Source organism: Falco naumanni, chromosome 3, assembly GCF_017639655.2.
Source record: "Falco naumanni isolate bFalNau1 chromosome 3, bFalNau1.pat, whole genome shotgun sequence".
Classification (NCBI taxonomy): Eukaryota; Metazoa; Chordata; class Aves; order Falconiformes; family Falconidae; genus Falco; species Falco naumanni.
The window spans coordinates 55752806-55766999 of NC_054056.1; the positions used below are offsets into that span (position 1 = coordinate 55752806).

The 14194-nt window shown below is 35.5% G+C and overlaps 1 protein-coding gene across 1 annotated transcript in view; it reads right to left on the reverse strand.

Annotated features, from left to right (window-relative positions):
• DOK6 (docking protein 6) overlaps positions 1–14194 on the reverse strand; it is a 253532-nt gene that overhangs the window by 148789 nt on the left and 90549 nt on the right. The window contains exon 2 of the mRNA XM_040588651.1: positions 3712–3819. Within this exon, the coding sequence (XP_040444585.1) occupies positions 3712–3819 (108 nt within the window). The remainder of the gene's footprint in view (positions 1–3711; positions 3820–14194) is intronic.

Here is a 14194-nt window from a genome sequence, read left to right on the forward strand (position 1 = left end):
TTTAAAGGCAAGTAAGTGGAATTCAAATAATATTCAAATTTGGTTGCAAATCAAGTATTACATTTTATCACAAAAAAGGCAAGAACTGAGGCCTAACAATAACATTTTGATAGCTGTTCAACCAACTTTCTCATGAGAACGGTTTTGCATCTGAGAAGTAATGCAATATCATGAGTAATAACAGCAGCATCCCAGATTATAGATGCCCATATGGAGACTTGCATAAATTCTGATTTGTAGTGAACATGAGCCACACAAGAGGCAGAAGTACTCCACAATAAAGCAGGACTCTTGGACTAAACTGGAATAAACTGCAGGCTAGTTCACATTTCTTTAGCAATAAGAATCTGTATTTATACAACCTGGCAGTGGCCAGAGAACACTAAGGAAAAAAAAACCAATAACCGAGAGGTGACTGAGCAAGTAGAAACAATAAAAGAGAAGTTCTTATAAGGATTATGATAATGCTACCATAAGGAAATACTTTTATTTTTTATTTTAGAGTTGTAATTACATTTGAGAATAGTATGAGCTAGCACATAGATGACTGTTGCAGAATTTAGTGTTTTTCAAAATTATCAGGAATTGACTTATCCTGAAATATTTTGAAGTGAATAACCACTTCATCGTTTAAGGCCATCGCAATTAAAAACTAGCAACTGTGCTGTAGAAAAGGAAATATCTTATTGTTCCTGCATACTGAGTTTTTAAATACAAAAAGATCCTGTCCCATCCTTCCTGTTACAAAACAGGACTATGAGCGCAGCACAGAAACTCTAGGTGTGTGCCTGTGTGCACATGAGCACAGGAGATCTTATGGCCAAGAACTGTTCAAGAAACTGTTGCAGCTGATATAAGAACTTGCCATAAATCTGGGATTACGTCACATAAATCACCATTTTCTGAAACTAGTGTTTAGCATTCCACAAGTTTCTTCAGGGCAATCAAGCAATGAAAAAAAAAAAAAAGTGTAATGTATCTCCCCTTGTGTGGCCCTGGCCACAAATTTAATTTAGTAGATTATAGTTAAAAGGCTACTACTATTCTTTTCCTTGATTATTATTTATTTTTGTGGACACATATTATATAACATGCTTAAGACCATCTGTTCCATATATATTTTTGACTTTCAGAAAGCATTGCTAAAATGTTGTGCTATTTATTTTATTGTGCACTTGCAGTTTTAGACAAAGCACATCAAAATCAAACATTATAACAGGAAAAAAAAATCTTTAAATCTTATCCTACTTTAATCTTGCTAACTTAAAACTCAAAACCTTAGAGACAGCTGTTGTTGACACAATCTTAACAGAACAGTCTTTCATATTGGAGGGATTAAATCAGTAAGTCTTGAGCCAGACATCACCTATTTATTTATTTGAAGGCTAAGCATGCCAGCATTGACAGATCCAAACTTCTCTTGCTCCAAGACAGCTATATCTTATCAGGGACAAACCCATCTCACAACAGCTTCACTTCACGAGAAGGCTATTTACCTTAGAGTAAGAGAAGCATGCATTAATGGAACTGGAGATTTTACAAGGAATGTGAAAATCCACATTTTCTGGTTCCCATGTTGGAGTTTATGGACTACTATTAGTAATTCAGCTATGTTATCCTTCTCTTTGGGATCCTGAATGAGTACGTTCTTTATATTTTGCTACTGACCATTCTGTGTAACTGAGGTTGAGGTATCTGATCAGGTTTACGATACAGAGACATCTCTGCAGAATCCTCCCTCGCATACCCACATCGGAGCATACCAGTTTCCTCTACAGTAGACCTCAATGCAAATGTGCTCATTTCTACCCTCTTTCTTGCATGTGTCCCTTATACTCTGGGGTCTTTGGCAAGCTTTTTGATGCTGAGGGCTCAGAGTCTGTATTTATAACTGGTCTTAACTCTTCTGGTTAGTTGCTCATCAAGCTTGACTTTGCTCTTTCTAATTCTGCTTTAACAATTAATTGGCCAACTGTGTAACGCCTTCTAGTTTATTTGGATACACTTTAGGTTTTGAAGCTTGATCTCTCATTTCTAGTAACCTTCATGATGCTACTTAGCCATGTTGGCTTCCTGTAATGCTCCCGGCAAGTCTCTCCTAGTGAGTAACAAGTACTACTACTGCCTGAGCAGTATGTCTTCGAAGCCTAAAAGAATTTCACTTTTTACACACACCTTTTATCTTCTTTTACAGAAATGAGAAAGCTTGTTATTTATGCTGTCTTTTAAGTCGGCAGAACTGTGGTGTCTGGTTTTGGCCTTTTCTGAATAGTGTAGGAACAGCTACCAAGAATGTACCCAGCCCAGGGACAGGTGCAGAGCTATTGCCACTTTATGCCCTCTTCGGAGGGAGCACTGGGAGCAAACACAGCAGTTCTGCACAACCTACAATGAATGTTCAAGTGAAAACAGTACAGCTAAGCTGTATCTTACCTGTCCTTATCTTGACCCATGAGCCTTTTAATATATTTTCTCTCCCCTGTCCAGCTGACGAGGGGAGGGACAGAGTGGCTTTGGTGTACAGACAGGGTCAACTCCCCACAGCTATCAGCCCAAACCATCCAATTAATTCTTTTAAAGACCCATCATTAGGTTACATTTGGAAAATCAATCTGTTTTGAAACTTATGTCTAACAGAAGAATCAGTTTTGCTTAAGGTGGACCTCCTACACATTGGAGCAAACATTGTCATTGCGCTACATCAGTGGAAGTGCCAATAGTCTAGTACACATCAGTTCTAAACTTCGATAACAATGTAAGATCAGAAGTTGTATTTTTGGCAATATGAAATTACCTGGGCTCTTTTTCCGAGAAAATATTAACAGGATAATTGCATGCTATTTATTACACATACATTTTTTCTTTCAAAGATACTAAGAGGTTACTGGAATTTAAAGGCTAATTTGTAATTTTATGGTAAAAAGCATTAGACCTGCCTTCAAGAGACCAAGACTTACATCCACACTCTTTCACTGTTTGCCACGTGACCTTGGTTAAGTCATCTTTGTGTTTCAACTTGCTAGTTTTAATGTAATATCTAACATTGATATGACATAAAGCTAAAGGTGACTTGATAGAAGACAACAGCACAAGCAGAGAGCCCTGCCCTACTTCAGGATTAGCTAACTTGAAGACTACTGATTGACCTGGGGAGCCGATAACAGTAACTTACAAGACAGAAAGCAAAAAACATACTTGAATATCTTGTTTTCCATCACAGAAGTGATAGTGACAGAGTAAGCAGGGAGAATATCATTAAGTGAAACCTGAAGTTTTACCCTTATAAATCCTTGATGCTGACAGAGCTTGTATATCTTGAAGAGTTCTGGGAAAAATGTTACATATTCAGCCAGTTTCACCATTACAACTGAGGCATTTAGCATTTTCAGAATCTGGTCGATACTTAGTTAAATAACTAATGGTTAAACATTTGATTAAGCAGCCAATTTTACACATTTCCAAACCACTAATCTTTAAAGAAAAAACATCACTCTGTCACTTCACACACACTGGAAGTTTTGTGCTCATCTAGAAAAAACAGTGTAATATCTCACCTGCATTCTAGGATTTACAGACATTTTACTGTGCTTTTAGTGTCAAGATCAGATTTTCTTCCCAATACTCACTGCATTGTTTGCAAACTAGACATATCAAAACCACACTCTTCCCAAGTCAGGCAATGCTTCAGATCATGAGAAAGGTATGCCTTACCTTGTGAAAGTTTCTGAAATATGCTGCCTTCTCATCTGGAAATTTTTCTAGCCTCCTGGGTCCTTTACTGGAAGCCTTCTTGAAAACCAACCAACAACGCCTGAAAATCTGCAAACAAAATAAATTGATTACATTATCTTTTCTTTAGAAGTGGACAGTATTGCAAATGTATCCAGTTACATAATTGACTGGTAGAAATTTTAAAATGGCAACACTTTATTTTAAAAGACTGAAAAATTCAGATTACATCAATTATTTCTACACAAGTAATGCCAATTCATCAATTTATATATACTGATTGTCAGTCCTTTGAAGACTTTTTTTGTTTCAATTACTTTTATACATGCTAAATTTGATGATTCATGGTATGTACGTAAATCCATGAACTTTGAATATGAAAAGAATTATAAAGTTTTCATCAAAGAAAGTACTTTCAATAATCCATGCATTTCTAGCATTCATATTTATATTCCATTTCTAGGAGAGTATTGATAATACTCAGAAACATTCATTGCAGGTTTTAACAGAACACAGTAATCAGCAGTTAATAAAAGCTTTTATGCACAGAAAAGAAACCACAAGGTTGAAATAAACACCAATGTGACCACTACTGGACAACAACATCTAGTTCTCTCACTGAGTTCAATAACAAACTTTCTAAAAAAAACCTATGCAGATTATTAAAGTTTGGGAACATGTAATGAAAAAGAAAATCCTCCAGAAAGTGCAAACCAAACAATATTATCCTCATCTTTAAATGAGAAACACATTAAATTTTGTTTAAAATGCATTTTTAAGCAACAAGGGTACTTTATTAGACTATATACTAAGCACTCTGATGGTATTGTCTTAACCAGAAGTTTAAAATCAGGATTGAATTCTCAGATAAGAACACATTTGCAGTTCAAAGAGAAGCTGATTATGGATAATCCTCTAGACTATATTATGCAAGTAAGGGATTAGATATTAATCTACTTTTATAATCTATGAAAACAGTTTACTTGTTCTCCTCTTCAGTGCTTGCAAAGCTCTATGAAAAATACCATACAGAATTTTATGCTATTATTTGAAGGGTATATTGAAAAACAAAAAAAACCCCAATACTAGTTCATGGTTCCATTGGCTGTATGTGGAGAAGAGACTTATTTTTTCAGAAATTATACAAAATTCAAGGACACAACACAAGAAGTACGGTACTCTTTAACTTGGATCACACACATCTCCCATTAAAAAAAAAATAATAATTAAAAAAATCAAGGAAATATGAGCAGGGAGAGCTAACATAAGGAATTTTCCCCTCAATGTGATGCTGTCTAAACAAAGTGTAAGCAGCAAATATAGTAGCATTAAAATAATTAAGCTTAATTAACCACATTCTGATATAATAATACTGGCACTATCCCATTGTGATTATCTCAGATGGATGTTATCAAAGTTAGTGCTTTATTTTCAAACTTTACAATTGGACTAAGGTGTCAATATGTTTAGTTATGAAGACTGTATACTTCTTAGCAAACATACAAGTTTTAGGCTTTTTCTACTATGGCTGTAAAGTTGCAACTGTACAACCGTACTTCCTATTGCAGAAATTACTTCACCTAACCTGAGGGAAAGAAAATATCATATTTCCTGAAAAAAACCAGCATTACACTGTGGGACATCATAAACCCTCTTTATTAGATAGTACTTTCTTCAAATAACAGCTTGGCAGTGTTGCAACTTACTTTACTAAAGCTGCAGCACTGCTCCCAGTTATGTCTTGATTAACCAATTTAACTCCTAACAACATTATGGAGTTCCACATGGAGGTAGAGGATATTCATAATATTTTGACCTTACTAAAAGCGACAGCACCAACTGTCTAAACAGGACGTATTTATTCATTTAATAAAAGTGTTGCTTTTAATAATACTCCTGGCTCTTCTGGGATCTAGGTTTTTCTTTAGTCCATGTGTATTTTCAGTTCATCTCTCTTCCTCTGAGGAAAGCATTTTCCTAAGAAGTTCATTATCAAGGTAAAAGCCATTCCCTTAATTTCAAATCTTATTGATTTCCTTATTTTCCTTATCTGATCTTAATTGTTTACAGTCCTCAAAGACTTCTCTACAGGTCAATATACTGACCCCATAATCAGTGGTGGTGGGTTTTAGCACAGCACAGAATCCACATTTTACAGATGACCTGAATTTTGGACAGCTGGTGATAAAGTAAAAGAAGTGTTGCGTTAATCAACTAGAAGTTTTTTGAAGGATGGTTGGGGTTTTTTTGGTCTTTTTTCATTAAAATATATATGGCACAGTCATATACACATTATATATGTACATATATGTATATATGACACACCATAATGCAAAGCATCAGTTAGAACCAGTACATCAGAAGTACCCCTAATAAATGAAAAACTATATGCAAAGGCAAGGAGTCAGATTTCATCCCGAGAGGATGGGAACATTTTCCAGATAAAAGGTCATCTAATGTGTACTCCAAAGCAATTCCTTCAGTGGCAAATGAACAGAATCTTCTAAAAGGCAACTTCAGTCTTTTTTCACTGATATCAATCTGGGACAGTGTGGAATTGAGTTCGAGGGTCTGCAGCTAAACTGACAAAATTCAAGAGTGCAGTGCTGACCCTTTTATTAGTGGGTACTTCAAAGTATCCATCGAAGAGGTCTAGATGTGAGTTATCTTTAATAAAAGCTCCTTAGTAGGCTTTTTCTCAAATTTCAGCACTGGGATGAATTCAATGGCTTCAGCACATAGACTGCAGGAATGAACAGCCCTTGCTTTTAAAGGAGAACACTGAATAGCAAGAGCAGGGAAGTCTAAGTTTTTCCTTTAGATTGTTACTGCGTCATTTTATTGACATCTGTTTTTTCCAGACCTTTAGGGAGAGGAGAGACCTGAAGAATGGAATGGCTCGAAGAGGGCTCCTGGTATGGTATGTACAGATAAGGTACATCCCTGCATTTGGATTTTAATTTTTTTTAACCTACTTTTAAAGCTGGTATAAACACATACAGTTCCATTGCATTTCAGCAGCATTTTACCTTATTACACCAACAGACAGTTTGTATCTCAGTGTTTGAAAAAGTATTAGCATATGAATTTACCTATAAATATGAATAAATAGGTGCAGATGTGAGCATACAGTAAACAAACATTTGCCTTTGGTAAGGCACCTCATTGTTATACAGAAGCCTACTCAATTATTCATGAACTGTGAGATACTCTTTTATCCCTGGCCTACTTTAAGATGCCATTGGCTGTAATCAAAACTTCTGAAAAACTTCTAATGTCCTCAGATAATTGGGGTAGCCATTGTGAAAGAAATCAGCATTAGCCCTTTAACAACAGGGAGAATAAGAACCACTCAGAGCATTGTCTTCATAATATTTAGAATTTCCTGTGAGATTTAAGTGTCTGTTTTTCACGCACGCATTGTTGAAGAAATGCCAAATATTTGATCATTTAATCAGTTTTACAGTGTTCTTGCATGAGCACTCACTGCTCAGCAACTATGATTTAAAATTTTTCGATCAAGGGCAAACAACACAGTCTAAACCTACAGCATTACTTTTTCTGGAGAATTCAGAAAAACAGCATTAAGTAGATGCTATGTTTAAGTTTCCTTTTATCAAAGTATAAATTACAAGGACTGAAACTTGTTTACTACAAACCTGACAATGATCCTATTGAAATTACTGGCAAAGTCCACAGCATAGCAGAACATCTTTAAACAACTTCTTTCCTCTCTCAGTTTTATAAGATGGGCAAAGCAGAAAAATTATACTCCTCTAGATCCCACTACCTGTGCAACTATGAATCAGTAAGTGGTGGCAGTAACTCAGCACACTTGTGGTCTGCTGAGAACTAATTCAGCTGTCCCTTGCAATATCACAGGGGACATAATTTTCATTACAATGTACAAGTTTGCAAGGGAGAGTAGCCTCTGTTCCTAAGGATGGGCTCTGAGTAGCCTCATTTCGGTAGCAAGAGAAAAGGATTCCAGACCTGGAACAATATAACTTTATCACCCTCAAATGATTTCTGAAGTCTTTCTAGTCAGAAATTTGACTTCCAGTGCTGATCGCTTTCTATTAATCTTTAGAGATCCCTTTTAATATTTTACTTAAAACACTGCAGTAGATCAATTCACGATGAAAATCTCTACATAATCTTTTCTTACCTTCTCTTCTGCTTAATTCACCTCTCAGCCCACCTTTCTAGCATGTTCTTATTTTTTAATATTCTTGATTACTATATGCAGAAGTTTGGCCTCTGAATGGATTGTTATTCTTTGTGCTCATATCATACATTCCTGTTTTATTGTTAACAATAAACATGGTTGTTGACAATACATCCATTAAAACACATATTACTGGAAATGTATTGGCTAAATTAGTTTTTTAGAAAGAAAATTTAGAAAGCAACTTTAGAAAGAAAATTGTTTTCCTAAAATAACTGAAAATAATTTGTTTACAGTGGAAATTTAATGTATGATTTTCCATCTTCCAGAGATTTCTAAAGCCTTTTCCTAGTCATTTAAAGTAGATGTTTTAGAAATTAACTTTTCCTTTTATCCACAGTGGTAGCTAACAAAGCTTTGCCAGTCATCACTAATATATAGAGAAAGGATTTTTATTGACAAGTCTTTTACACATTATTCCAGAAATTCCACCTAACACTCAAAAAAACCCAACCCAGAATAAAAAAAAAAAACTCATCCATCTTTTTCTTTTTTATTTTTTAATGATGCCAAAAAAGAAAGTTACAACACTATAAGCTTTTTTTGCAAACCAATTAAGATGCTCTGAAACCTCCCTACTCCTATCTAAAAGACAGTACAGATGGCAATCACTTTCTTGGGGATATTGGAAAACTTATTTTCTGCCACTAGGTGTAGAAACATTTGCCTCTAGAGAGAAGCAGCAGTGAGTCGGCTCCTAGTTACTAACAGAAATCATCACTGACCAGGACAGGCACCAAAGCATCACTCATGGGGCTTTCCACTAGTATAACCCATGAAATGATTCTCTGAGGAAGTAACCTACATAATAATACTCAGTCCTACGTTTACATCTTGTTATCTGCAGGAAAGGCTAGTTAATTTCTCCTCCCTGACTTTCCAAGTGCAGTGCTCTCCTGTTAGACATCTGCAGTGTATGCATTAAAAACACTAATACATCAGTATGTTCCAATTTTACTTTACTAGTTATCACCATTCAAAATAAATACTAGTTTTTATGGGGTATGTGAGAGAAATGCAGTATGTTTTAGCTAAAAAAAATCTTGTCTCAAAATTAAAAAAATGTAGCATTCATAGTCAGAAAAAAAAATAGTCACGGTAATATTTCACATTGTTTTGACACCCACCACTTTTTGATTTTTCTGTACGTATTTTGGCAAAGGGAGAAGACATTAGGGGTGAAAACTTACCACTTCAGTGGAGCTACACTTGTCACACATTCAAGGAAAATGTAAGAGAAATTAAAAAGCAGTTGCTACCTGTAAAAAGGCCCAAAAGGAAAACAGGAAGACAAAACCATTCACACCTCAGCTAAAGAGCAAGTTAGAGGATGTAAGCTAATGCTGAATGAAGTCAATAGAAAAACAAAACAAAACAGAACACCTCACGTTTGCAATCAACCTACTTGAATTACCAATACTGCTTGAAAAAGACAAAAGCACAGAGCGTTGTACCAAGGCACACCATCCCTCTCACACTTAGGTTTCTGGGCATCTTTGAAATTAAGGTGCCCTAGAAACAGTGTTTTCTCTGCCTTGAACAGCATTGATTTTGCTGTCTACCTTTTTGAAATACAGCTACCACTGCACCAAGTGGGTGCATTTTGGGTGGCAAATTTGGATCTGCAAGAAGAAGCGAGAGGTAGAACACTACCACACAGCCCTGAGCTCCCAAATTAGTGCAGAGTAGCAGGGAATCAAAGCCACCTCCTGTGCCTTTACCACACCACTGGGAACTGGTTTATCTCCCAGCAGCAGAGAAAAGATCCTCCACAGTCAACTGACATCTACCTCCAGAACAGGAGGAGAGGCAAAAATAACCCACAGCCCTGCTCCGAAGCATGGGGTTACTTGCTCCTGTCAGCAGCTCTGGGATGTGGGGCCAGGACTTTACCACAAGATATAATAAGTCTTGGGAGGTTTTCCCTTTTTTTATTGATTCTAACTCCACCTGCTCTTGTTTATTTCAATTTTCTTCAAATATTACCAAAGTATCTACCATAAAGTAATCACAATAGAAGCAAATCTGTTTAAACTGTAAAGCCAGGATTAAAATAACCACAAATACATCCCAAAAAGATCACTAGTAATGCCTTTAATAAAAAATGCTGTCTGAAGGTGTGTTATGAAGGCTATTCAATAGGGAAACATTCCTCATAGATGATAACCTTGTACATACCCTCGAGCTTCCTTTCATCATTCTACTTAGAAATCAAGGTTAAACCTCATGTTTATAAACCTTGTAGTATGACCTTCAGCAACATTATAGAAGACAATTAGGCCAGAGAACATTTTAGTGTCACAGTTCAAATCCCAGAATTTCTGATAGCATTTTTTTACTATTATTATTTTCCAGATTGCAAATTTGCTGACATTTAAAGTTAGGAATAGAAGAAATATAGAAACATCTGCTACAAACTCTTTCATCTCAGATTAGATCAATCCTTGTGGGCTTGATTGCAGTCAGGGAGAATTAGGATGGTTAGAGAGAGATGATTAAGGACAATTCACCCAGTTACAGTACACATAGACGTCATATTTCTGCTGCTGTAACATACCATTATAGATTCATATAGATGTTTATAATATACTATAATTTATGGTGTTACAGTCACAGGCTATACATGTAATCCATAAAAAGATTTATTTTATTATTAGAGACTTCTGTGAAATCAAAGCACACCATAGTAATTTTCCAACTATTCCTAAACTAACTAAACTATAGTGTGCATAAACACTTTAGCTAAGGAATCTGAAGTCTTTATTTATTTTTTTCCTGTGTTTAAAAAAAGAGCAAGGGATACATATCTGAAAAGATTTGCATCTTCTATTCCTATGAAAATTGTTATACAATTTTATCAGTCCTTAAGCACCCACCACTGTTACTTTGCTTTGAACTGCCAGCAGGGCAACTCAAGGACAGAGGGACGGTCTACACGAATAATGCACTCAGTTTTCATAGCAGCCTGCAGATCAGCGGAATTTATCACTTATATCTGAATTGATCTTATGGCTATTTAAAAAAAAATCAGTTCCAGTAGCCATTTTTTGCCTCTCTGCATTTCTGACTCAGTTTTGGCAAGACTACCTTCAGTAATTCTTTTGGAGGAAAATTAATACTGCTTGCGTGAGGTCTGGCCTCAGTAGATGAGAAGAAAAACCTCAAAACAAACCACAATAAAAATTTGGTTGCAACAGTTTTAGCAGGTATCAAGCAGGAAAACCCCAGAACTTGCAATATTTCCAAAGGAATTGTGCCCAAGAAATCTGAAACATTTCACTGAGCTTAAGCTGAATGTGTAGCACCTACTTACTTATGAACAATTATGTAGCTAGAATTTGTACCCAAATCTGTATTTATTCCCAAAGGTACTTTTCTAAATGTAATCAGAAAAAAATACCAACAGAGAAACTTATGGTTTTGTTATGCTTTAATAATAAATTTGAGTAACTTCTCAAACTGAACCGGAGTAACTAGCTTACCTAACTCATCTGATATTTTTTTTGATGGAAATACCAATTTTTTACTTACTTTTTATATTTTACTTTGATTAGTTACAAATAAATATAGCCCACTTGAATATGAAAAACTACAAACAATCGATTGATATTCTGCAATGGAAAACCATATTTACAGGAAAAAAAGTCGTTACTCCTTTCATTAGTTTTAATTAAACAACTACATATTGAAATAATGGAAATACCACCGCAGTAAACTTTCTTAATTTTTAACTCTTCCATAGATGAGCTTATTAAGCTGAAATGCAGTCTTTTATACATATTTAGTAGACAGTCATCACTTTGTTCTTGAAAAAGTTAAATTCATTTAGCATACCTACAAGGGAACTTAATGCTGAGAAACAGGCAAGTTAGAGTTATTGAGAGAGATTCTTATTTACATCTTTACAAAACAAAATTCAGACTTTTATACACAATCTGAAATAACACACATTGAAAGATGATATCTTAAAGATGGGTTCCTTAATATTTTATGTTACGAAGGTGAGGATTTGTGAAAATAAGTGTTACAAAATCAAAACCATGCAACAGAATACCTTAAAATGAAGAAGAGCTGCTGAACAAAAGAGTAACCACAAACATCTGTTCTATACTACCGAGGGACAAAAACTCAAATCATTTTTACAGCTTCAGTTTAGAGGGTTAAAAGCTCAAATTCAGCTTCAGAATCCAAAATTATCCCTCAGGTTTACATTAGCTAGTATTCTACCACATCTATCCTTACTTTTCTCTACCTTATCACATAGTCTTGGCTGAGGTATCACAGTCCTCAAGACGCTGTTGTTTTGACTCATAAAAGTGGAAACAGTGTGCTTTGCATGAGATTTAATATAGCTGAGCACAGCACTAAGTCTAAAGCACTTTCCACAAAGAACAAAAATGTGAGCTGAATATAAGTGCCACTGCATATTTATGTAGGTGTATAATTTCTAACAGCCGTTGATTCTCAAAGTAGAATAGGAAAGTTATTCCTTTATTCTTGGATGTATTTTGTCATTTCAGCATATATCCAGAAAATCTTGCAAATCCAGCCATACTGATATATATGGATGAAAGCTAACTGTAGTCTATAGGTGCTACTATTAAATGCCTGGTCACAGTCCCAGGCACACACACATGCACAAAGTGTATGCAACATGTTTAAATGCAGTGAGACTAAACAATATATAAATACCAATGTAGAAGAAAAGCCCTTCAAACATACTCTGAAACACTGTACTACAGAATAGAGTACAGATTCTAAAAATGGCATTTATCCATGACATATAATTCTCTAAACCTCTGAAGTATCAGGTTGGATGAATCAATTATGTTGGTTTCCTACAAATCAAAAGTATCTTTTTTTATGCAGTTGCATATTCTGCTTAGAATCTTCTTTATGTCTGCTAGATTTTATGGAGAAATTAATCTTATATAGAAAAGAAGGTGTTCTGCAAAATGAAGGCTGCAGTAGGATTCAATCAGGACCTCAGAAATAGTAATGATCAAGAGGATGTCTAATACCAGTGCTGAATTTCTGACATTTGATTATCTGCATTACTGTAACCTATAGGTTAAATCTCCTCCTGCCAAAGAATCATAGTTTTAGCAGATGCTAAACACCTTCATTACATCTTAGCTTTAGCCTAATTGAAGAGGAGGAAGATGAATTAACAGCTTGTGTTAAGTGGAAATAGTTAAAAGCTCAGTTAGCAAGAATCCTCTGCAGCAGGAATAAAATGGATACTAAAATTGAGCACTGTGATGAAATTTTCTGCAGTATTCATACACAGAGCTACCTGGATTTTTTAAAGTAAAAAACCAAAACAAAAATCAAACCAAACACCCAAAAAACCCAATCGCAATTTGCTCTGGGTCTTAAGACTTTAAGAGGAACATGTATACAGACAGATACATACTTCAAATACTTCATTTGCTTTCTGCCACTCTTGTGCTAGTTATTTTACAGTATTTCCTGAAAAAGTCTGCTCAAAGACGTTACCAGTTTGCTATTGATGTATTGTAATAGCAGACTGGTAACATCTTTAAGCAGACATTTTCAGGATGTCTGCATCAATATTGCACTGAATAAACACATAATCCAAACCAAGAAAAGGATGAGAAAACAAACACTTTTACACACAGCTAAGAGGATTTGGAAGAAAAAGCTATAGCCCTTAGCTCTTGTAACTACCAACACCAGTTCTGTTCAGCTTTTGTTGCAACAGCAAATTTTTGACAAAGACAGCTTTTACTCAAAGAAAACTAGCATGAAAGAGCTTCCCTAAGAACTCAAATACAGCTGGTGTGTTACATTCCTAGCCAGGATGTTCTGTGGGGAAATGTGCCACTACAGGGGATTATAAATGCTGTTGTTACAACCCCAGGGAAATAATGCAGAGGAAAAGCAGATGGTTTCCAAACCCAGACTTCATAAGTCCGAAAGACCACTCTGAATTCCCTCCTCTGTACCTGTGATATGTCTCAAAAAAGTCTGCCCTGAAGTGTTTTAGTGTTTCACTCCAGGTAAATCCGCAGAAGTCATGCCAGTGCTTTAGTATGCTTTGGCTCAGACCCAAATTAGTAATACTCAAGACATCACAGATCAAATACAAATTTCTTTGTTAAGGGAAAGATGATCATCCCACCAAGTTAATAACATTGTCTCAGAGGAAGAAAAAACAAACTCAAACCAGCTCCTCCTCTGTCACTTCCACTGATTATTACCAACTTTCCAGAG